This window comes from Pan troglodytes, chromosome 19, assembly GCF_028858775.2.
Source record: "Pan troglodytes isolate AG18354 chromosome 19, NHGRI_mPanTro3-v2.0_pri, whole genome shotgun sequence".
NCBI classification, from domain to species: domain Eukaryota; kingdom Metazoa; phylum Chordata; class Mammalia; order Primates; family Hominidae; genus Pan; species Pan troglodytes.
Genome location: NC_072417.2, coordinates 89,332,501 through 89,357,857, shown reverse-complemented (window position 1 = coordinate 89,357,857; position 25,357 = coordinate 89,332,501). Strand labels below are relative to the sequence as shown.

The window sequence follows — 25,357 nt, the reverse complement described above, 5'->3', positions numbered from 1 at the left end:
GCCTCCCGGGTTCACGCCATTCTCCTGCCTCAGCCTCCCGAGTAGCTGGGACTACAGGCGCCCGCCACCGCGCCCGGCTAATTTTTTGTATTTTTAGTAGAGACGGGGTTTCACCGTGTTAGCCAGGATGGTCTCGATCTCCTGACCTTGTGATCCGCCCGCCTCAGCCTCTCAAAGTGCTGGGATTACAGGCGTGAGCCACCGCGCCCGGCCACATCTGGCTAATTTTTTGTATTATTAGTAGAGACAGGGTTTCACCATGTTGGCCAGGCTGGTCTCGAATTCCTGACCTCGTGATCCACCCACCATAGCCTCCCAAAGTGCTGGGATTACAGGCATGAGCCACCATGCCCAGCCTAATTTTTGTATTTTTAGTAGAGACAGTGTTTTGCCACCTTGGCCAGGCTTGTCTCAAACTCCTGACCTCAGGTGATCCACCCACCTCAGCCTCCCAAAGTGCTGGGATTAAAGGAGTGAGCCACCACGCTCAGCCAACACCTGGCTAATTTTTGTATTTTTAGTAGAGATTGGGTTTCGCCATGTTGCCCAGGCTGGTCTTGAACTCCTGACCTCAAATTATCATCCGCCTCGGCCTCCCAAAGTGCTGGGATTACAGGCATGAGCTACTGCACCTATCCCATTCCCCCTTTTTTTTAAGAAGGTAACAAGGTTTTTGTCAGGGTCTGTGAGCTGGACATGTGTGCAGTGGTTAAATAATTTGGCCTAGGCTGTGCACCCACTGTCCTTTTTTTTTTTTTTTTTTTTTTTTTTTTTCTAGAGAGCTATTGGAATAGGGGCCAGGCAGCTGCGGGCTCAGGGCAGCTCAACTTCCAAATCCTGTAGCTTCAGACTTGTGGTCCTTCACGACATGCTGAGTCACAATCTACTGCTCCCTCAAGCCCAATGTCACCACAAGCAGAGTCTCTAAAGGACATTCTCAGAAGATGGTACTGTCAATGTGAGAGGCACCTCTCCTCCCCTCAAGTTCTGGTGCAGCTGATAACTAGAGATCTCAAATGCTTCCCTGGGCTTTACTTTCTACTTCAACAAGTACTGATTGCGGGCCTCTGGAGCCCACACACTGCCCTATACACTGGGTAACACGGAGCACTCAGGAATACACGATCTTGGCGGGGCGTGATGGCTGAGGCCTGTAATGTCGGCATTTTGAATGACTGAGGTAGGAGGATGGCTTGAGCCCGGGAGGTAGAGGCTGCAGTGAGCCGTGATCGCGCCACTGCACTCCAGCCTGGGCGGCAGAGCGAGACTCTATTTCAAAAAATAAATAAATAATAATAAAATTAAAAAAAAAAAAAAAAGGAACTCACGATGTGGCCGTAAAATGGGTTACATCCTAGTTAGGAAAATAGATGTTTGCAAAGGTACATAAATATGCAAGCATCAAAACAATAACAACAACAACAAAAATTTAAAAAATGCAAGCATCTACGTGTGGCACAGTCCCGCGGGCCGGGCGGCTTACTGTGGTTGAGGTCACCAGAAAGACCGTGGAGCAGACGCATCGCGAGTGGGTCTCGGAGGGGTGGCGCATATGGAAAGAGGGGAAGGTGGGCTTTTTTGATTGAAAGCGAATACCGGCAAGAGGGCCTTTGGCACGTTCAGGGAACCTTGCCTTACACGCAGACACAGGGTTGGGGATCTGTTCGGAAACGCCTGAAAGATCAGGCTCAGGAGAAGACCACCTTTTGGCCGCTTCAGTACTGCGGTCAACCAGCTGGAAAGAACCCCCACCCTCTACTTTTCAAATTAATCTCCGGCCGGCGCACGCGCCTCGTGGGGCGGGCGCTGTGCTACCATAGACATGCAGAGCTAGATCGTATACCTCCTCGGAGGCGGACATGTTGGGTCCTGGCCAAAAAGTTGGCAACACCTGGGGCCACTACCGAGGTAGGCTGCTCCTCCCAAGAAAGTGAGACCGAAAGAGCTCCCGTGGAAGCGGTCAAAGCAGGGGCGGGGCGAACCTGTGACATGCCCCTCGGAAGAACAGGCTTTTAGAGAGTCGCCAGGCTCCCTGCCCTCATCCGAGATGGCGGCCTGAGGGCGCTCTAGCCGACGCTCTTCGGATGCCCGGAGGGGGCGGTGGCCTTGCCTCTGGCTCTGAGGCGGCGGCGCGGGGCGCTGCGAAGGCTCGGCCGCTGTAGTCAGTGGTGTGGGGTGCGCAAGGGCACGGACCTCGGAGCTCTACCCGCTTGCGCCGAGTTTCTCAGCGCCTTCCCCACCCGAACCGGGGTCTCGCAGTCGGAAGCACTCAGAGTGCAGCCCCGCGCGGGGCCGGTCGTAACCGCGCCGCGGGCCGGACGATGCCCAAGAAGCTACTGCTGTTGCCCCCGCTCTCGGCGTCCTCGGCTTTCCGCGTCCCGCGCGCCCGCCCCGTTCCCCCGCCGGCCATGAATGCCGCTCGCACCGGCTACCGAGTCTTCTCGGCCAACTCCACGGCCGCCTGCACGGAGCTGGCCAAGCGCATCACAGAGTAAGGGGGCGGTGGGAGGGCCGGGCCGGGGGCGGCGGCGCCTAGCTCTCCTTCGCGCCCGGAGGGACCCGCTCCCCTCCACCAGCCCCACCTCCTGCACCTGGGGCGGGAGGCGCGGGCCTTCCCAGCCGGACAAAGCTTGGAGGTGACGGATACCACCCCCCGCTCCCCGGTTTTGTAGCTGGGAGGCTTGGGGCGGACTCTCGGTGACCTCAGCCCCCTGCCCCGTGACTGGGTCCGCGGCCTGCCTGCCTTTAGTCTCCGCAGTCCCACACCCCGGGGCGGGCCGAGCTTTCTGGAGCCCCCGGAGTGCGTGTCTTGGGGAAAGGGGCTCAGGGCTTGGCTTCCTTTCCCACGGCTGGAGTTGACCTGGGAATCTGACCGCCGCCACTGTCAAGTCTCACTGCAGTGAGACCCGCGGGCGTGGTTGTGAGTAGGGGGATCCGACGGGGCAGGTGCGGTCGCAGAGCAAAGGTGGGACTGGCAGTGCGAAGAAGGCAATTCCAGGGAGGCAGATGGGCCGGAGCTGGTGGTAGAAATGACAGGCCTGACCCTGCTTTGTAAATCAGCTTGGGATAAGATCAGTCATTTGTGTCTTTAACCCAACCAAGCCCCTGGTCTCAAGTCGCCTTTGGGGTCTGACAGCTCTGAGATGCCCTCCCAGCCTTGCCACTTACTAGCTCTGTGTCAGTGGGCAAGAGACTTGATTTCCCTGAACCTCATCTGTGAAATGGGCATGATTGAGAATATTGTATGACCGGGATAATGTAGAAGTAGTATCTGGTTCTAGCAGAGTAGGGGCTCATAGTGGCCCTCTGAATAGTTGTTTACTAAGTGGCCTCTTTTCTTTTTCTTTTCTTTTTTTTTTTTTGAGACGGAGTCTCGCTCTGTCACCCAGGCTGGAGTGCAGTGGCGAGATCTCGGCTCACTGCAAGCTCCGCCTCCCGGGTTCACGCCATTGTCCTGCCCCAGCCTCCCAAGTAGCTGGGACGACAGGCACCCGCCACCACACCCGGCTCATTTTTTGTATTTTTAGTAGAGACTGGGTTTCACCGTGTTAGCCAGGATGGTTTCGATCTTCTGACCTCGTGATCCGCCCGCCTCGGCCTCCCAAAGTGCTGGGATTACAGGCTTCAGCCACCGCGCCCGGTGAAATGGCCTCTTTTCTAGTTGGCTCTTTTGGAGAATCCCAGAGCTCTGATATAAAGGAGGAGCCTTATATGCCCTTTCTACATACACTTGTTAGAAATCTAAGACATAAAATGAATAGCTCGTCTTTTAATATTTAAAGCCATTTTCACATTTTAAACAGTTTTCATAGAGTTACTTCTTTACTTTTTTAGGGTTGACAAATGATTGCAGGGATATATCTTAAACTTCTGGGGGGAAATGTAGAAGAAAGGGAAAACTTTAGTCATTTTTTTTTCAGCTCTGCTTGTTTTTTTTTTTAATAGTTGGAGTTTTGGAGATTGGAAGAATGTTAAAAAAACAAATCAATCCTTTTGCAGTCTACTACCTAGTTTCTATTTCTAACCCCTGATTGTTTGTCTTTCTTTCTGAGGCCAACGAAAACACTGACTTTAAACGAAGCTTCTGTGTGTATCTAGTGGTTCAGATTTACCCTACCTGACCTTGAGGGAGAGCAGAGGGGAGCAGGGCACATTTTAAAAGTCAGTGAGGGTTTTTTTTTGTTTGTTTGTTTTAGATTCTTTCCTGGCAAATTCCCGAAAGATTTTGAATTACTATAAATGATACATATTCATAAATACTTCCCTTACCTGTTTTACTTGTCGCTCAGTAAGATTTTGTTTTATCTTATCTGTTTTATTTATTTTGAGACAGTCTTGTGTCACCCAGGCTGGAGTGCAGTGGTGCCATCTCGGCTTACTGCAACCTCCACGTCCCAAGTTCAAGCGATTCTCCTGCCTCAGCCTCGAAAGTAGCTGGGATCACAGATGCCCGACACCACACCTGGCTAGTTTTTTGTTTTTTGGTTTTTGTTTTTTTTTTGAGACGGAGTCTCGCTGTCGCCCAGGCTGGAGTGCAGTGGCGCGATCTCGGCTCACTGCAGGCTACGCCCCCAGGGTTCACGCCATTCTCCTGCCTCAGCCTTCCGAGTAGTTGGGACTACAGGCCCCCGCCACCTCGCCCAGCTAATTTTTTGTATTTTTAGTAGAGACGGGTTTCACTGTGTTAGCCAGGTTGGTCTCAATCTCCTGACCTCGTGATCCACTCGCCTCGGCCTCCCAAAGTGCTGGGATTACAGGCGTGAGCCACCACGCCCGGCCACACCTGGCTAGTTTTTGTATTTTTAGTAGAGATGGGTTTCACCATGTTGGCCAGGCTGGTCTCAAACTCCTGACCTCAGGCGATCTGGGATTATAGGCGTGAGCTACTGCGCCCGGCCCACCTGGAGTATTTTTAAAAATTGTTATATACATAACATAAAGTTTACCTTTTTAACCGTTTTTTGTTTGTTTGTTTGTTTGTTTTTGAGACGAAGTTTTGCTCTTGTTGCCCAGGCTGGAGTGCAATAGAGCCATCTTGGCTCACCCACAACCTCCGCCTCCCGAGTTCAAGTGATTCTCCTGCCTCAGCCTCCCAAGTAGCTGGGATTACAGGCTTGCACCACCACACCCCGCTAATTTTGTATTTTTAGTAGAGATGGGGTTTCTCCATGTTGGTCAGGCTGGTCTCAAACTCCCAACTTCAGGTGATCCACCTACCTTGGCCTCCCGAAGTGCCGCCTTTACAGGCATGAGCCACTGTGCCTGGCCTACCTTTTTAACCATTTTTAAGTGTACACTTCAGTGGCTTTAACTACATTCACAGTGTTGTACAACCATCACCACTATTCATTTCCAGAACTTTTCATCATCCCAAACAGAAACTCTGTACCCATTAAATACGAAGTCCCCATTCCCTGGTAGCCTTCATTCTACTTTGTCTCTATGAATTGCCTACTCTTGGGACTTCATACAAATAGAATCATAGCATTTGTCTGTGTCTGGCTTATTTTCCTCAGCATACCTTGTCCAAGGCTCCCTCATGTCATAGCACATACCAGAATTTATTCTTTTTTTTTTTTTTGAGACGGAATCTCGCTCTGTCGCCCAGGCTGGAGTGCAGTGGCACGATCTCTGCTCACTGCAAGCTCCGCCCCCTGGGTTCACGCCATTCCCCTGCCTCAGCCTCCCAAGTAGCTGGGACTACAGGCGCCCTCCACCACGCCCGGCTAATTTTTTGTATTTTTAGTAGAGATGGGGTTTCACCGTGTTAGCCACGATGGTCTTGATCTCCTGACCTCGTGATCCGCCCGCCTCGGCCTCCCAAAGTGCTGGGATTACAGACATGAGCCACTGCGCCTGGCCGCAGAATTTATTCTTTTTTTAAGGCCAAATAATATTCCATTGTATGTGTATACCTGGCTGGAGTTTTGTTGTTTTTTTTTTTTTGAGATAAAGTCACCCAGGCTGGAGTGCAGTGGCACAATCTTGGCTCACTGCAGCCCCCCGCCTCCCAGGTTCAGGCGATTCTCGTGCCTCAGCTCCCAGGTAACTGGGATTACAGGTGCCCACCACCACACCCAGCTAATTTTTGTGTTTTTAGTAGAGACAGGGTTTTTCCATGTTGCCCAGGCGGGTCTCGAACTCCTGGCCTCAAGTGTTCCGCCCATCTTGGCCTCCCAAAATGCTGAGATTACAAGCATGAACCACTGCGCCTGGCCTGGCTGGAGATTTTAATTTTATTTTTTTTATTATTATTTTTTGAGATGGAGTTTCGCTCCTGTTGCCCAGGCTGGAGTGCGATGGTGTGATCTCGGCTCACGGCAACCTCTGCCTCCTGGATTCTGGCAATTCTCCTGTCTCAGCCTCCTGAGTAGCTGGGATTATAGACGCTCGCCACCACACCCAGCTAATTTTTGTATTTTTAGTAGAGACAGGGTTTTATTATATTAGTTAGGCTGGTCTCGAACTCCTGACCTCAGGTGATCCGCCCACCTCAGCTTCCCAAAGTGCTGGGATTGCAGACGTGAGCCACCGCACCCGGCCTGGAATATTTTTAAACAGATTCCCTTACATCATATCATTTCACTTGTAAAAAGAGTAATGCTTACTAATCAGGACTTAAAACCTCACACTACTATTAATTCCTTAATATTATGTAGTATCTAGTCTTTGTCCATTTTTCTCTGATTATTTTTTTAAATGGCTTTTTTTTTTTTGAGACGGAGTTTTGCTCTTGTTACCCAGGCGGGAGTGCAATGGCGCGATCTCGGCTCACCACAACCTCCGCCTCCCAGGTTCAAGCAATTCTCCTGCCTCAGCCTCCCTAGTAGCTGAGATTACAGGCATGCCCCACCACGCCCAGCTGATTTTGTATTTTAGACGGGGTTTCTCCATGTTGGTCAGGCTGGTCTCAAACTCCCGACCTCAGGTGATCCGCCCGCCTTGGCCTCCCAAAGTGCTGGGATTACAGGCATGAGCCACCGCGCCCGGCCAAAAATGGCTTTTTACACTTGGTTTATTCTAATTAGGATCCAAACAAGATCCACACCACATTTGGTCAGAGTGCTGAAGCCTCTTTCCTTCTCTATGCTTTTGATAATTCAGGCATTTATCTCTGGTGTGTGTTATTGAAATCATTGCTTGTAACCAAGTATTTGGAAGTGATTTTCCAAGAAAATTACTATTCAAAGAACAACGCACCAGACATTAACCATGGGTTGTGAGCTCTGTCTGGTAAAGCAGTATGTTACAACGTGGTGAGCTGCTTATGGAGTGACAGCAGAATTTTAGTTTAATGAATTAGATTTTCTGAATTATTTTTTGGAAAGAATGGCAGCTTAATTATTTGAGTCTTTTTATTAGACATATGCATATGAACTGGAATTTTTTTAAAAAGACAAATCTTAATTTCCCTTTTTCTTTTTGATCTATAGGCGCCTTGGTGCTGAATTGGGGAAGTCTGTTGTATATCAAGAGACCAATGGAGGTAAGTTAAAATTATTTCTTTTTTTTAAAATTATTTTTTATTTATTTAGTTTTTTTGAGACAGAGCCTCACTCTGTCGCCCCGGCTGGAGTGCAGTGACACTATCTTGGCTCACTGCAACCTCTGCCTCCCAGGTTCAAGCAATTCTCCTGCCTCAGCCTGCTGAGTAGCTGGGATTACAGACGCCCGCCACCACACCCGGCTAATTTTTGTATTTTTAGTAGAGATGGGGTTTCACCACATTGGCCAGGCTGGTCTTGAACTCCTCACCTCAGGTGGTCTGCCCACCTCGGCATCTCAAAGTGCTGGGATTACAGGCATGACCACTGTGCCCAGCCTTTATTTATTTATTTATTTATTTATTTATTTATTTTTATTAAGATGGGGTCTCACTATGTTGGCCAGGCTGGTCTTGAACTTCTGAGCTCAAGCAGTCTTCCCACCTCAGCTTCCCAAAGTGCTGGGATTACAGGCGTGAGCCACCGCGCTCGGCTTCCACCACGTTATTTCTAAAATGCAAATATTTTTTCTTACTACTGCTTCCTTACTCCTACCCTCTAGGCTGGGGTCCAGTCTTTTTAGCAATCACATGGGGCCCTTTGGGAATCCAGATTCTACCCCTTTACCTGCCTCATCGTTGATCCACCCATTACCACATCTTGTGTGCTCTGACTTTGGAATACATCTTAAATCTGACCCCTTCTCACAACCTCTGCTGCTCCCACTTCAGTCCAGCCTGCCGTTTGCTGCTTGCTAGACACCTTCCAAAACAGATGCCATGGCCTCCCCGTGGCCACTCCTGCCCTGCCACGGTTTTCTTCACACAGTAGCCAGCAGTCTTTTTAAAACAAGTAGATGAAACCCTTCCCAACCTCAAATCTTCCAGTGGCTTTCCTGTCACTGCTAGAATAAATTCCAGACTCTTTAGCGAGTAAGAAATGAAATCCAGAGTCCTGCAAGTCCTGGCCCCTTGGCTCTCTGACCTCCTGTCTCTCTCTTTCCCCTCACTCTGTCTTTCTTTCTTTTTTTTTTTTTGACGGAGTCTTGCTCTGTCACCCAGGCTGGAGTGCAGTGGCATGATCTTGGCTCACTGCAACCTCCACCTCCCAGGTTCAAGCAATTCTCTTGCCTCAGCCTCCCAAGTAGCTGGGATTACAGGCATACGCCACCAAACCCGGCTAATTTTGTATTTTTAGCAGAGACGGGAGTTTTGCCATGTTGGTCAGGCTGGTCTTGAACTCCTGACCTCAGGTGATCCACCCGTCTTGGCCTCCCAAAGTGTTGGGATTACAGGCATGAGCCACCGCGCCTGGCCCACTCTGTCTGCTTTCTAAGTGGACTAACTGCCTGCCCCTCTGCTTGGCACACTCGGATCCCACATCTTCCCATGTTCCCAAACCCCCTTCTGCGCTGCTCATTCTGGATTGCAGTGAGGCCCTTTTTTCCAGCCCCATTGTTCTTTCTCCTTCGTCATGGCTAGCGTCTCTGGCATATTGGGCCTGGAGGGTTTGCTGGCCTTGTTGTTGTATCATCTCTCCTGGGTCAGTCTTTGTCCCTTCGTCCAAGTCCTGCATTTTGGGGTTCCCAGTACAGTTCCTGACATGGAGGAGGCTTCAGCATTTGTTGAAAAAATAATAAGGATGTCGCCTGGGCTGGAGTGCAGTGGTGCGATCTCAGCTTACTGTAGCCTCTGCCTCCCAGGTTTGAGCAATTCTCCTGCCTCGGCCTCCCAAAGTGCTGGGATTACAGGCGGAGCCACCGTGCCCAGCCAAACTCCCTTTTTCAGTGCACTACCAAAAATCAGAAAGCCACTGTAAAACTCAGTGAACATTTAGCATGTTGTTTAACAACTTTTCACAAGCTGACCCTGACTTTCAGGAAGTGAAATGAAAATGGCAGAGTTTATCTGAAGATCCACAGTCTAGAAACGGAACTACTACTCTTTTGAGGGGCGCCATCTCAGTGGCATCACTGGAAGGTCCAGATTGCCTGCCACACTGGTAATCAATTATGGGGGGTCAGGTGCCAACAGATGTCTGGCTTTAAGGGATTTAAGTCCATGCTGAAAGGTGGAAAGGGAGAAGAGGACATAGAAACAAATTTGTTTTTTCAGAGCACAAGGCTTTTGTGTGCTGAGGTGGCCATGTGTGTCAAAGTCAGGGAGCCCCTCTTCCTGGGAGCCGAGAGGAAATCTCTCAAAACTAGAAGGGAAAGGTGCTTTCTCCACATCAATCCAGCTTCGGAGACATTCTATTCATGACATATGCTACTTCCCCCAGAACAACAATGAAGCGTTCTGTGTGCTAACAACATAGCTTAGAAAACAGAAATTCTGCGTTTTTATAAAACTTGATAAAAAATAGTATTTCAGACTGTACAGTCACCAGAAGTACACAGTTATCCAAAATGCACACGCTTCCCTCAGCATCTCCAGCAGGTGCCTGGTATGTTCAGGCATCTCCACTTCCCATAGAGTCATTCCCCTCCTCGCCAGTGTCAGCTTTTTCCTTTTTCCCTTGGGTACCTTCTCTCCCTTCTTTGCAGTGGCCTTTTTCGGCCTGGGCTCTGGCTTTGGAGGGAGGAGCAGGTTTAGTAGACAGCCTCACAGATCTTCTCTGTGGTTCGTCTTTCACCTTGGCCTCATCTCCCTTAGCATCCCCTTCAGCCTTTCTCTTGGGCATGGTGGCAACGAAAGCAGCCGGATGTAGGCACTGGGAGCGGGATGCAGTGGTGGTGCACGGACTGCGCTCAGTCGGGGGTCATTCTCGCTTCCTCTTCTTCATACTGCTCCAAGACTTATTCTTTTGCCCCAGATAAAATGTTGGTTTAGATTAATCTTTACTCCTTCCAAATGTTTCTAGCTGTTGCATCATGAGTGCTTTGCTTTTCTGCTTTTTTTTTTTTATTCTCCAGACAAGGTCTCTGTTGTCCAGGCTGAAGTGCAGTGGCACAGTTTCAGCTCACACTGCAGCCATGACCTTCCCTGGCTCAGGTGATCCTCCCACTGGGACTACAGGCACGTGTCACCATGTCCAGCTAATTATTTTTTTGAGATAGAATCTCGCTGTGTCACCCAGACTGGAGTGGAGTGGCGCGATCACGGCTCACTGCAAGCTCTGCCTCCCAGGTTCAAGTGATTCTTCTGCCTCAGCCTCCTGAGTAGCTGGGACTATAGTCGTGCGCCACCATGCCTGGCTAATTTTTGTATTTTTAGTAGAGACAGGGTTTCACCATATTGGCCGGGCTGGTCTCGAAGAACTCTTTTTTTTTTTTTTTTGAGACGGAATCTCGCTGTGTCACCCAGGCTGGAGTGCAGTGGCGCGATCTCGGCTCACTGCAAGCTCTGCCTCCCGGGTTCACGCCATTCTCCTGCCTCAGTCTCCCGAGTAGCTGGGACTACAGGCGCCCGCCACCACGCCCGGCTAATTTTTTGTGTTTTTAGTAGAGACGGGGTTTCACTGTGTTAGCCAGGATGGTCTTGATCTCCTGACCTCGTGATCTGCCCACCTCGGCCTCCCAAAGTGCTGGGATTACAGGCGTGAGCCACCGCGCCCAGCTAATTCTTGTATTTTTTGTAGAGACAGGATTTTGTCATGTTGCCTAGGCTGTTCTTGAACTCTGGTGCTCAAGTGATCTGCTTTCCTCAGCCCTCCTAAAGTGCTAGGATTACAGGCATGTGCCACCGTGCCCGGCATGAAGTGCTTTTGTTTTTCTTTTTTCTCCTTTTTAACATAGGAGCTTTTCTTAAAACTTTAGAACATTTTTATTTTTCAGAAACAAGAGTTGAAATAAAAGAATCTGTTCGTGGCCAAGATATTTTCATTATACAGACAATACCCAGGTAAGAGGACTGACTACTTTATCTCTTTTCTGTAAAAACCTTAACAATATAATTGATTATCTTTTCATATGAACAACAACTTAGTGTTTTTAAAAGTTATATATTCAGGCCGGGCGTGTGGCTCACGCCTGTTATGCCAGCACTTTGGGAGGCCGAGGTGGGCGGATCACAAGGTCAGGAGTTCGAGACCAGCCTGACCAATATGTTGAAACCGCGTCTCTGTTAAAAATACAGAAATTGCTGGCTGGGCGCAGTGGCTCACACCTGTAATCCCAGCACTTTGGAAGGCCGAGGCAGGCGGATCACGAGGTCAGGAGATCGAGACCATCCTGGCTAACATGGTGAAACCCCGTCTCCACTAAAAAATACAAAAAAATTAGCTGGGCGTGGTGGCGGGCACCTGTAGTCCCAGCTACTTAGGAGGCTGAGACAGGAGAATGGCGTGAACCCAGGAGGCAGAGCTTGCAGTGAGCCGAGATCGTGCCACTGCACTCCAGCCTGGGCTACAGAACAAGACTCCATCTCAAAAAAAAACCAAAATAAACAAAAAACAAAAATTAGCTGGGCATGGTGGCATGCGCCTGTAGTCCAGCTGTTTGAGAGGCTAAGGCGGGAGAAGTGCTTGAACCCAGGAGGCAGAGGTGAGCTGAGATCGCACCACTGCACTCTAGCCTGGGCGACAGAGTGAGACTGTCTCACCAAAGAAAAAAAAAAAGTTACACATTCGTTTGCATGTTAAACTAAATGCTTCCCCAAATACAATTACTGTCTTTTGGAATTCCTACCATTTGTCACACTGTACTGTTACCTGTTTACTTCTCTCCAGGCTTCTTTTTGGGACAGTCTCACTCTGTCACCCCGGCTGGAGTGCAGTGGCACAGTCTTGGCTCACTGCAGCCTCTACCTCCTGGGTTCAAGTGATTCTCCTGCCTCAGCCTCCCTAGTAGGTGGGATTACAGGTGCCCACCACCATGCCCAGTTAATTTTTGTATTTTTAGTAGAGACAGGGTTTCACTATGTTGGCCAGGCTGGTCTTGAACTCCTGACCTCAAGTGATCCATCCACCTCAGCCTCCCAAAGTTTTGGGATTTCAGGCGTGAGCCACCACTCCCCAAGTTTTAAACTCCTCAAGGACAAAGGGTTTTCCCATGGTTTGCACTGACCCCGGGCCAGTGTCCGTCAGCTCAGCTCTGCTGAAAAGCTTCTAGTTGTTACGTGTGGTGCATAAACTGCTCCTGGTTCATACCCATCAAGAGAGGTTTTTGCACTGCATTTTATCTTGCGCCGTGGCCTGTTTCTAGCCTATCTCTGTTTCAGAGATCGTCGCCCTTGCTTCCCTCAGGGCAGGGGGCTGACACCTGGGGAATCCTGGCCTGCTTGAGTGAGAACGTTCATGCTTCTATGCGGGACTATCTCCTTTCTCATCGCCTGACAGGGAGTGGGCCATTATACCATCTGTGTCTCTGAAAGATCCAGACCTTCATGTCCTGATCAGTGTACATTCCCCAGACCATATTAGTAATAAGAATGGCACTGAGTGTGCCACCAGTGTGCTGGATGCTTTATATGTTTCATTTTTGTTTGTTTTGTTTTTTTGAGACGGAGTCTCACTCTGTTGCCCAGGCTGGAGTGCAGTGGTGTGATCTTGGCTCACTGCAGCCTCCACCTCCCGGGTTCAAGTGATTCTACCTCAGCCTCCCGAGTATCTGGGATTACAGGCGCCTGCCACCATGCCCGGGTAATTTTTTTGTATTTTTAGTAGTGATGGGGTTTTACCATGTTGGCCAGGCTGGTCTCGAACTCCTGGCCTCAAGTGATCCGCCTGCCTCAGCCTCCTAAAGTGCTGGGATTATAGGCGTGAGCCACTGCGCCCAGCCCTATTCAGTCTTCTTTAGTTTGGAGCAGTTCCTCATGGCCTTTATTTGACTTTCTTTTTTTTTTTTTTTAATTTGAGATAGGGTCTTGCTCTGTCACTCATGCAGGAATGCAGTGACACGATTATGGCTCACTGCAGCCTTAAGCTCCTGAACTCAAAGCGATCCTCCCACCTCAGCCTCCTTAGTAGCTGGGACCATAGGTGTGTGCCACCATCCTGGGCTAATTTTTTGTATTCTTAGTAGAGATGAGGTTTTGCCATGTTGCCCAGGCTGGTCTTGAACTCCTGGACTAAGAAGTGATCCACCCGCCTCAGCCTCCCAAAGTGCTGGGATTACAAACATGAACCACCACACCCGGCCTTGACTTTGAAAACTTTGACACATTTGAAGACTGACGTTTTACCGATTACTTTGTCGAATGTCCCTCAATTTGGGTTTCACCATGATGGCTCTTTCACTATGATGAGATTCAGGTACCTCGGAAGGAAGCTGTGTTCCTGTTGTCTTGTCTTCCTGCTGCTTCATGACGTCTTGTGTGGATGCATCGGTTTATTCAGTCTCTTGTGTGTCAGTTTGTTTCTAGTCTTATGCTGATATAATAGAGGCTGCTGTGAGCCTCATCGTATGTACATCATATTGTCGGTGTTTCAGGTGTATCTGTAGGAAGATCCTAAGAAATTTCTGGTTGTGAGGGTCCATGCCCTGTGGTATTGAGGGAAGGGGCTGCGTTGCCCTCATTGAGGATATACGAATTCACATTTTCTCCAGCAGTTTTGGTTTTGTATTGTTTGCCTCCTGGTGACTGGAGTCTTTTTTGCCTGGTGGTTTTGTTTGACTCTCCATCTTTTATTTTTAGACGGAGTCTCACTCTGTTGCCCAGGCTGGAGTGCAGTGGCGCAATCTTGGCTTACTGCAAGCTCCGCCTCCCGAGTTCACGCCATTCTCCTGCCTCAGCCTCCCAAGTAGCTGGGACTACAGGCGCCCACCACCACGCCCGGCTAATTTTTTGTATTTTTAGTAGAGACGGGGTTTCACCATGTTAGCCAGGATGATCTCGATCTCCTAACCTCGTGATCCACCCGCCTCGGCCTCCCAAAGTGCTGGGATTATAGGCGTGAGCCACGGTGCCCAGCCATTGGGGTCTAATTCTAAAAGCATGATTGATTGGTGAAGTCTCTTTACTACCCTAATTGAATTTGTGATAACGAAAGAATTTGTCATGTAAAGAGTTATCTTTAAGAAATCTTGTTGGCCAGGTACAGTGACTCACACCTGTAATCCCAGGACTTTGAGACACCAAGGCAGGAGGATCACTTGAGTCCAAGATGGCTTGAGAACAGCCTGGGCAACATAGCGAGACTCCATCTCTACAAATAAAATTTGAAAATTAGCCAGGCATGGTGGTGTGCACCTGTAGTCTGAGCTACTCGGGTGGCTGAGTTGGGAGGATTGCTTGAGCCTAGGCGGTCGAGGCTACAGTGAGCTGTGATTGCACCACTCTACTCTAACCTGGGCAACAGAGCCAGATCTTATCTCAAAAAAAAAAAAAAAAAAAAAGTCAAATTGTTAACACTAATTCGTTGGTCTGCATTGTAATCTGGAATTTGAGTTGGACTTCTCCAGAAAAAGACTGAACTGAGTTGGTGCATGATCAGAGCAGTTCTCCTCTGGCACATGAGCAGCTGTGCTCTTGGCATCTTTGTTTTGTTACATGTATTTAGGGATCATCTATGAGTCAGGGGAGGAGCTAAGACGTTATAACCTTCTCACGGCAGAGACCCCATTTTGTTAGATAGTCCAGCAGTCTCCAACCTTTTTGGCACCAGGGACCAGTTTTTGTGAAAGACAGTCCCCCCCTACCCCCCGCTTTTTTTTTTTTTTTGAGATGGAGTTTCGTTCTTGTTGCCCAGGCTGGAGTGCAATGGTGCGATCTCGGTTCACTGCAAACCCCACCACAACCCCTGCCTCCCAGGTTCAAGCAATTCTCCTGCCTCAGCCTCCTGAGTAGCTGGGACTACAGGCATGTGCCACTACGCCCGGCTAATTTTGTATTTTTAGTAGTGACGGGGTTTCTCCATGTTGGTCAGGCTGGTCTCGAACTCCCAACCTCAAGTGATCTGCCCGCTTCGGCCTCCCAAAGTGCTGGCATTACAGGCGTGAGCCACCGTGCGAGGCCGTTCATGGTTATTTCAAACTAGTCGAGCATAGAAACAGCATATTGTTAGTGTCCTTTGTGATAAGAAGTTGAATTTTATAAAATTCTTGGCTTTGATATCACATGGTAACCAAGAGTGCTCAATATAAGTATTTAACACGTGCAATCTAGAGTGATGCTGGGGGTAGTAAAGACTGAACTTGACAAACAAAGGATCATCAGTGTGCAAGTGTCTTCCAGGGAAGGGACAAAAGAAGCATGAAGAAATGACTTAGTTAATAGCAAATTGGGAAACACTTACCGTTTTTCTCACTTGTATCTTGAGTATTAGGAAATTGGACCATGGTCAGGTGTGGTGGCTCATGCCTTTAATCCTAGTACTTTGGGAGACCAAGGTGAGAGGATCACTTGAGGCCAGGAGTTCAAGACCAGCCTGGGCAATATACTAAGACCCTGTCTCTATTCTTTTTTTTTTTTTTTTGAGACAAGGCCTTGCTCTGTCACACAGGCTGGAGTGCAGTGGCACGATCTCGGCTCACTGCAGCCTCCACCTCCCAGGCTCAAGTGATTCTCCTGTCTCAGCACCCACCGTCTTACCCTCCCAAGTAGCTGGGGCTACAGGCACATGCCACCATGCATGGCTAATTTTGTATTTTTAGTAGAGACAGGGTTTTGCCATGTTGCCCAGGCTGGTCTTGAACTCCTGAGCTCAGCTGATCTGCTTGCCCCGGCCTCCCGAGGTGCTTGGATTACATGCATGAGGCACTGTGCCCAGCTTTTATTTAAAAGAAAAAAGAAATTTTGGCCAAAGGAAGAAGTAGGAAGCACTTCATAGAGTTGTAGCAGAGTCTTGTACAATAACAATGACAATTTTACATACGTCACATGGAAAGGCACCTTCCCTGTTGAAAAAGGCACATAGGTATAAATGGGTACTTCTGAAAACCAGAACCCTCTCCTGAAGATGGTGAAGTTTCTTTATGTGTATTTGGTGTTGAGATAAAAGCCGCAAGTCTCTTCCCAGTGGTTCAGTTTAAGAGCATCAAAGCAAAAATATCATCACCTGGCATTTTCTCTGTCTCTTAAGCTGATAGGGATGGAAGAAGAAAGGAAAAATTTGGAAAAAAGACAGAGGTTGGATGTGTTGTTTTGTGTGGGTGTGCAGCCCATAAAGAAGGTTATTAGGTTTGTCACAATAAACTGGTTCTTTTTGTTGTTTTTTTTGCGACGGAGGCTTGCTGTGTTGCCCAGGCTGGAGTGCAGTGGCGTGATCTCGGCTCACTGCAACCTCTGCCTCCCAGGTTCAAGCAATTCTCCTGCCTCAGCCTCCTGAGTAGCTGGGATTATAGGCGTGTGCCACCACAGCCAGCTGATTTTTGTATTTTTAGTAGAGACGGGGTTTCACAGTGTTGACCAGAATGGTCTCAAACTCCTGACCTCAGGTGATCCACCCGCCTTGGCCTCCCAAAGTGCTGAGATTATAGACGTGAGCCACCGTGCCCAGTCAATAAACTAGTTTTTGTAGTGCTTGAGTACTGGATACTTTAGTACCAACTAAAGAACACAGATAATTTAATTTAATTTAATTTTTTTTTTGAGACGAGTTTCTTTCTTGTTGCCCAGGCTGGAGTGCAGTGGTGCGACCTCGGCTCACTGCAACCTCCACCTTCCAGGTTCAAGTGATTCTCCTGCCTGAGCCTCCCGAGTAGCTGGGATTACTGGCATGTACCACCATGCCTGGCTAATTTTGTATTTTTAGTAGAGATGGGGTTTTACCATGTTGGCCAGGCTGGTTTTGAACCCCTGACCTCAGGTGATCCATCCACCTCGGCCTCCCAAAGTCCTGGGATTACAGGCATGAGCCACCACGCCTGGCCTAATTTTTTATTTTATTTTATATTTTATATTTTATTTTATTTTTTGAGACAGAGTCTTGCTGTGTTGCCCAGGTTGGAGTGCAGTGGCACAATCTCGGCTTACTGCAACTTCTGCCTCCTGGGTTCAAGCAATTCTCCTGTCTCAGCTTCCTGAGTAGCTGGGATTACAGGTGCACACCACCACACCCAGCTAATTTTTGTATTTTTAGTAGAGATGGGGTTTCTCCATGTTGCCTAGGCTGGTCTCGAACTCCTGACCTTAGGTGATTCACCTGCCTCAGCCTCCCAGAATGTTAGGATTACCGGCATGAGCCACTGTGCCCGACCTGGTTTTTTAATATTATCTGCAGTTACATAGATGAAGGAATATCTTTTACAGGTTTTTCTGTTGTTGGGAGGAAGGGGGCATTGCCTAAAGTAATAAGGCTAATTTTAGGCAAACAGACCAAAGCTTAGACATTAAAATAAGCTTAGTTGCCTTCAGAGCTGTTGTTCTAAAATCACATAGATACCTTTTTCTGGTGCTGTTTTTGCTTGGAATAGCTTTGGAACTACTGCTTCCAAACTTGCAGCATATTTCTTTTGACTGTTCTAATAATAGCAACCTTTTGGTCGTTGAGGATAGGTTTAATTTTTGGAAATGGCAAAAAGCCATTCAGAACAAAATGATTATTTTGGGTAATTGAACTGTGCGATACTCAGAGATTTTCCAGATATACCAAGCAATGGAACTAAGTAAAATATGAAGCTTATGAAGTATATTTTAAAGGTTAATTTTTATGTTTATGTACAAGTTCTAGTGTGTTGATGTAAAGTAAGCAGACTCATTAAAATAACATTTACAGCTGGGCACGGTGGCTCACACCTGTAATCCCAGCACTTTGGGAGGCCGAGGCAGGTGGATCAGTTGGTCAGGAGTTTGAGACCAGACTAGCCAACATGGTGAAACCCCGTCTCTACTAAAAATACAAAAAATTAACCAGGCATGGTGGCAGGTGCCTGTAATCCCAGATATTCGGAAGGCTGAGGTGGGAGAATCGATTGAACCCAGAAGGCAGAGGTTGCAGTGAGCCAAGATGGTGCTACTGCATTCTCGCTTTCCAGCCTGGGTGACAGAGTGACTCAGTCTCAAAACAACAACAAAAAATTTACAGCTGCTGCAGATGATTAATTGTTACAGTTGGGAGCAGGGTAAATTCTCCCCCATTACTTCCAGCTGTGGTGTGGTTTCTCTTTTGCAAGCCTGGCTAGTTTAATGAATGCGTATACCATGCCTGTTTCCTCATCTCAGGTTAGTTTGTTGTTGTTGTTGTTGTTGTTTTCCAATATGGAACACTTCACGAATTTGCGTGTCATCCTTGCACAGGGGCCATGCTAATCTTCTCTGTATCATTCCAATTTTAGTATATGTGCTGCTGAAGAGAGCACACCTCAGGTTAGTTTTTGCCTGTCCAAAATGCTGGAGCAGTAAGGGCTGGACTTAATATAGGATGTGGTTTTCTTAGGGGAAAGAAAAGTAGTTGGTTGGCTGGGCATGATGGCTCAAGCTGTACTCCCAGCACTTTGGGAGGCCAAGGCGGGAGGATTGCCTGAGCCCAGGAGCACAAGACCAGCTGGGCAACATGGTGAGACCTTTCTCTATTTAAAAAAAAGAAAGAAAAGTAGTTGGTAAAACAATTAAGAATGTCCTACTTAGAGAGAAAGACTACAAGAGCTAGCCAGGGTGTACTTACAACATTCTTAGGGAACAGATAAAGCAGAGACTGCCAGCCGATTTCTCTTCGCCCTGCTAGTTCACAAAGTAACTGCCTGGTGTCCAATTTGTCCAGTATCTCTCAGTGAATGGGTAAAGCCAATGTGACAAAGCCCCTTTTGTCACCTTTCTGACCAATAAGGGGTGAGGTATGGGGCTTTCTTTAGCGTTGGGCTGGAGGATGTTGAATCCCTTGGAAAAATGGAAAATAAAAACCTCATGGGAAATTGCTCTTTTTTTTTTTTTTTTCTTGAGATGGAGTTTCACTCTTGTTGCCCAGGCTGGAGTGCAATGGCATGATCTCGGCTCACCACAACCTCCACCTCCCAGGTTCAAGCTATTCTCCTGCCTCAGCCTCCTGAGTAGCTGGGATTACAGGCATGCACCACCATGCCTGGCTAATTTTGTATTTTTAGTTGAGACGGGGGTTTCTCCATGTTGGTCAGGCTGGTCTCGAACTCCCGACCCAGGAAATCCGCCTGCCTCGGCCTCCCAAAGTGCTGGGATTACAGGTGTGAGCCACCGTGCCTGGCCTTTTTTTTTTTTTTTTTTTTGAGAAGGATTCTCGCTCTGTAGCCCAGGCTGGAGTGCAGTGGTATGATGTCGGCTCACTACAACCTCTGCCTCCCAGGTTCAAGCAATTCTTCTGCCTCAGCCTCCCAAGTAGCTGGGATTACAGGCGCCTGCAACCATGCCCGGCTAATTTTTGAATTTTTAGTAGAGACGGGCTTTCACCATGTTGGTTAGGCTGGTCTCTAACTCCTGACCTCAGGTGATCCACCTGTCTTGGCCTCTCGGATTACTGGCGTGAGCCACCGCGTCCGGCCCAGAAATTGCTTATTAATGAAAGGAATGTTACCCTGAAATCAAGACTTCTCAAAAATTGTTTATCTTGTTCATTAATGTTTTATTATCTGGGCCTCCCTTGTGCTGTGTTCTCCAAAACTCATGGTGTCATACACTTGTGTATTTTACTTGATTTTGTTTTTATTTTTTTGTGTGTTTTTTGAGAGATGGGGTCTCACTCTGTTGCCCAGGTTGGAGTGCAGTGGTGCAGTCACAGCTCATTATATGGGTTTGAGGGATCCTCCCACCTCAGCCTCCCGAAGAGCTAGGACTACAGGTGAGCACCACCGTGCCTGGCTGATTTTTAAATTTTATTTTATTTTTAGAGACCAGGTCTTGCTATGTTGCCCAGGCTGGTATCAAACTCCTGGCTTCAAGCAATACTCCTGCCTTGGCCTCTCAAAGTGCTGGGATTACAAGCATAAGCTACTGCACTTGGTCCACTTGTGTATTGTCTATGACAAAGCCAGCTAAAAACCCACTACTTGAGCCTGAGTGTGGTGGCTCACACCTGTAATCCCAACACACTTTGGGAGGCCGAGGCAGGTGGATCACCTGAGGTCAGGAGTTAAGACCAGCCTGGCCAACATGGTGAAACCCCATCTCTACTAAAAATACAAAAATTAGCTGGGCATGGTGGTGGGTGCCTGTAATCCCCGCTACTTGAGAGGCTGAGGCAGGAGAATTGCTTGAACCCAGGAGGCAGAGGTTGCAGTGAGCCGAGATCGCACCATTACACTCCAGCCTGGGTGACAAAAACGAATTTCCATCTCCAAAACAAAACAAAAAACAAAAAAAACGTCACTACTTGAACAGATAACGCTTACAGAAGCTACTAAATTAACTGACTCCAAACATATTGTGGATATTGGGATCTGGTTTATGAAGCCACAGCCAGCCTGGGTGTGGTGGCTCATGCCTATAATCCCAGCACTTTGGGAGGCTGAGATGGGAAGATTGCATGAACCCAGGAGTTCAAGACCAGCCGTGGCAACATAGTGAGACCCTGCCTCTTACAAAACAGAAAAGAAAAGAAAAAAAATCTTTTAAACAAAAAAGTCTCTGGGAAGGGGACCGCACATTCTTCCATGAGTCAGATGTGCTTCTTCTTGGGAAGAATGAGTACCTCGAGAATGGTCCCAGATGGCCTTTGGCTTTCTCTAGAGGTGGTTTGCCATGTTTACCTACCACAGTGCTTGACTCAAGTTGCCCCCTAAATATGTGTTGCATGGATGATGAACTAAAATGGACTATTATGAATTCCCAACTTTCTTGAAAGTGTTTGATAATTGCTTTGATTCTACCAAAGATTATCTGACCTTTTGATGCCAGACTTGGCATTATTAATTTGGAAGTCTGAAGGAGAAAAATGCTCCAATTTATTGAGAGGAAAAATAAAAGGTAACTGGAAAATAATGGAATGGATTAGCAGTCTAAAAGGAATGTCTTAGTTGTCTTGAAGTTGAGCCCTGCATCAGTCTCCTCAGGGAGAAATTTTTTGTTTTTGTTTTTGTTTTTTTAAATCATAGAATGCTTGCAATAGTTAAGAAAAATCCAAATTACAAGGGTGAAATTGGAAGTTCCAGGAGTTGAACCTGGAAGTGGAAAACATTGTCAGAATAAAAGGATGTCCTTGAAATCGCTCACTCCCAAATGCACTCTGCCTTACAGAGAAGTGTAAACATAAATTGGAAGAGACTGGGAGGAAATGGCTTGATTACCCTTCAAGCTAGAAAGCATCTCTTGCTGAGTATTTCATTCAGCCACCTATTCAGCAAACGCTAACTCTGCTGTGTGTATGGCAGGCTTTCTGCTTTGCTGTAATGAGGGCAGCATCACCTACGTGTCAGTGTAGAGCTGATAATTGTTCAAGAACTGGTACCTGAAGAACCTGCTGCCATGGGTAGGAACTGATGACATGGGGAAGGGACGGGAGATACAGTCCTGACCCCCCACCCCCACCCCAAGACGGGGATGTTTGAGGATGCGTGGATAGTCCAGGAAGAGCAGGAGGAAGCTAATGTGAGAAGTGAATACTGAGAGAGGTCCTGGAAGGATTTCAAGGCTCTCACCCCTTTTTAAAGGAAGAGCCTGTCTGGGAATGGTGGCGCATGCCTGTAATCCCAGTGCTTTGATAGGCTGAGGCGGGAGCATCACTTGAGCCCGGGAGTTCGAGGCTGCACTGAGCTAAGATTGTACCACTGCACTCTAGCCTGGGTGACAGGGTGAGACCATTTCTTAATAAGTGAGTGAGTAAGTGAAAGAAAGAAAGAATGAATGAATGAATGAATGAATGCAGAGTCTACATTAGGTTTGATTATCCTTGGCAAAAGCTAGCAATCCAAATTTATAATCATTGGAAATCGCCTTTCCTTCTTTTTTTTTTTTTTTTCTTTTTTATTGATCATTCTTGGGTGTTTCTCGCAGAGGGGGATTTGGCAGGGTCACAGGACAATAGTGGAGGGAAGGTCAGCAGATAAACAAGTGAACAAAGTTCTCTGGTTTTCCTAGGCAGAGGACCCTGCGGCCTTCCTCAGTGTTTGTGTCCCTGGGTACTTGAGATTAAGGAGTGGTGATGACTCTTAACGAACATGCTGCCTTCAAGCATCTGTTTAACAAAGCACATCTTGCACCGCCCTTAATCCATTCAACCCTGAGTGGATACAGCACATGTTTCAGAGAGCACAGGGTTGGGGGTAAGGTCACAGATCAACAGGATCCCAAGGCAGAAGAATTTTTCTTAGTACAGAACAAAATGAAAAGTCTCCCATGTCTACCTCTTTCTACACAGACACGGCAACCATCCGATTTCTCAATCTTTTCCCCACCTTTCCCCCCTTTCTATTCCACAAAACCGCCATTGTCTTCATGGCCCGTTCTCAATGAGCTGTTGAGTACACCTCCCAGATGGGGTGGTGGCCGGGCAGAGGAGCTCCTCACTTCCCAGTAGGGGCGGCGGGGCAGAGGCGCCCCTCACTTCCCCGACGGGGCGGCTGGCCCGGCGGGGGGCTGACCCCCCCACCTCCCTCCCGGAGGGGGCGGCTGGCCGGGCAGAGGGGCTCCTCACTTCCCGGTAGGGGCGGCCGGGCAGAGGTGCCCGTCACCTCCCGGACAGGGCGGCTGGCCGGGCGGGGGGCTGATCCCCCCACCTCCCTCCCGGACGGGGCGGCTGGCCGGGCAGAGGGGCTCCTCACTTCCCAGTAGGGGCGGCCGGGCAGAGGCGCCCCCCCCACCTCCTGGACAGGGCGGCTGGCCGGGCAGGGGGCTGATCCCCCCACCTCCCTCCCGGACGAGGCGGCTGGCCAGGCGGGGGGCTGATCCCCCCACCTCCCTCCCGGACGGGGCGGCTGGCCGGGCGGGGGGCTGACCCCCCCACCTCCCTCCCGGATGGGGCGGCTGGCCGGGAGGGGGGCTGACCCCCCCACCTCCCTCCCGGACGGGGCGGCTGGCCGGGCAGAGGGGCTCCTCACTTCCCAGTAGGGGCGGCCGGGCAGAGGCACCCCTCGCCTCCCGGACGGGGCAGCTGTCCAGGCGGGGGGGCTGACCCCCCCACCTCCCTCCTGGACGAGGCGGCTGGCCGGGCAGAGGGGCTCCTCACTTCCCAGTAGGGGCGGCCGGGCAGAGGTGCCCCTCACCTCCCGGACGGGGCGGCTGGCCGGGCGGGGGGCTGACCCCCCCACCTCCCTCCCAGACGAGGAGGGAGGACGCTCCTCACTTCTCAGACGGGGTGGCTGCCGGGCGGAGGGGCTCCTCACTTCTCAGACGGGGCGGTTGCCAGGCAGAGGGTCTCCTCACTTCTCAGGGCGGCCGGGCAGAGACACTCCTCACATCCCGGACGGGGCGGCAGGGCAGAGGTGCTCCCCACATCTCAGACGATGGGCGGCCGGGCAGAGACGCTCCTCACTTCCCAGATGTGATGGCGGCCGGGAAGAGGCGCTCCTCACTTCCTAGATGGGATGGCGGCCGGGCAGAGACGCTCCTCACTTTCCAGACTGGGCAGCCAGGCAGAGGGGCTCCTCACATCCCAGACGATGGGCAGTCAGGCGGAGACGCTCCTCACTTCCCAGACGGGGTGGCTGCCAGGCAGAGGCTGCAATCTCGGCACTTAGGGAGGCCAAGGCAGGCGGCTGGGAGGTGGTTGTAGCGAGCCGAGATCACGCCACTGCACTCCAGCCTGGGCGCCATTGAGCACTGAGTTAACGAGACTCCGTCTGCAATCCCGGCACCTCGGGAGGCCGAGGCTGGCGGATCACTCGCGGTTAGGAGCTGGAGACCAGCCCAGCCGACACATCGAAACCCCGTCTCCACCAAAAAAATACGAAAACCAGTCAGGCGTGGCGGCGCACGCCTGCAATCGCAGGCACTCGGCAGGCTGAGGCAGGAGAATCGGGCAGGGAGGTTGCAGTGAGCTGAGATGGCAGCAGTACCGTCCAGCTTCGGCTCGGCATCAGAGGGAGACCGTGGAAAGAGGGGAGAGGGGAGAGGGGAGAGGGGGGAGGGGAGAGGGGAGAGGGGAGAGGGAGCTCTATCTACCACACAGTCCTTCTCTGAATCTCGGAAATCGCCTTTCCTTCTAATATCTTTCAGATTCATATTTCATTTTTTGTCTCTCTGGGTAATCTTTGTCAGGAATTTATATGTCAGGGAAAGAAAGGTCCAGGGAGGTTTTTTTTTGTTTGTTTTGTTTTTTGAGACAGAGTCTCACTCTGTTGCCCAGGCTGGAGTGCAGTGGCATGATCTCGGCTCACTGCAACCTCTGCCTCCCAGGTTCAAGAGATTCTCCTGCCTCAGCCTCCCCAGTAGCTGGGACTACAGGCACGTGCCACCACACCTGGCTAATTTTTGTATTTTTAGTAGAGACAAGGTTTCACCATATTGGCTGGGCTGCGTCCAGCCTCCAGGGAGGTTTTCGAAAATTAAGTTCCAGCTGGGCATAGTGGCTCATGCCTGTAATCCCAGCACTTTGGGAGGCCGAGGTGGGCGGATCACCTGAGGTCGGGAGTTCGAGACCAGCCTGACCAACATGGAGAAACCCTGTTTCTACTAAAAATACAAAATTAGCCACGTGTGGTGGTGCACACCTATAATCCCAGTTACTCGGGAGGATGAGACAGGAGAATTGCCTGAACCTGGGAGGCGGAGGTCGCAGTGAACTGAGATCACACCACTGCAGTCCAGCCTGGGCGACAGAGTGAGACTTCATCTCAAAAGGTCAGGAGATCAAGACCATCCTGGCTAACATGGTGAAACCCCGTCTCTACTAAAAATACAAAAAATTAGCCGGGCGAGGTGGCGGGCGCCTGTAGTCCCAGCTACTCGGGAGGCTGAGGCAGGAGAATGGCGTGAACCTCGGGGGGCAGAGCCTGCAGTGAGCTGAGATCGCGCCACTGCACTCCAACCTGGGCGACAGCGAGACTCCGTCTCAAAAAAAAAAAAAAATTATGTTCCAAGACCTCCCCACACTCAATGGAAAGAGACCAAATCTTTCTGTTAATGGCAGCTAAATGGAAGGGCAGTTGGGTT

The 25,357-nt window shown here is 49.6% G+C and overlaps 1 protein-coding gene and 1 non-coding gene across 6 annotated transcripts in view; one reads left to right on the top strand and one right to left on the bottom strand.

Moving 5' to 3' along the window:
* The first annotated feature begins 1,783 nt into the window (after nucleotides 1-1,783).
* Nucleotides 1,784-25,357, top strand: part of PRPSAP1 (phosphoribosyl pyrophosphate synthetase associated protein 1) — a 45,737-nt gene continuing 22,163 nt past the window's right edge. Inside the window, exons 1-3 of one of the 5 annotated variants that reach the window (XM_063799354.1) lie at nucleotides 1,784-1,908; nucleotides 7,434-7,486; nucleotides 11,260-11,326. Coding sequence is in view for 1 of the 5 variants with exons in the window: in XM_016932950.4 (XP_016788439.1) it covers nucleotides 2,322-2,491; nucleotides 7,434-7,486; nucleotides 11,260-11,326 (290 nt within the window). In the remaining 4 variants the exon portion in view is untranslated. Of the gene's footprint in view, nucleotides 2,492-2,747; nucleotides 2,921-7,433; nucleotides 7,487-9,363; nucleotides 9,486-11,259; nucleotides 11,327-25,357 lie in introns of those variants that run through there. The other 4 variants (XM_016932950.4, XM_063799355.1, XM_063799356.1 and 1 more) reach the window with 4 other exon arrangements.
* Nucleotides 18,557-18,663, bottom strand: LOC112206220 (U6 spliceosomal RNA). The gene has a single exon (XR_002940404.1). It is a non-coding gene; the product is annotated as a U6 spliceosomal RNA (small nuclear RNA).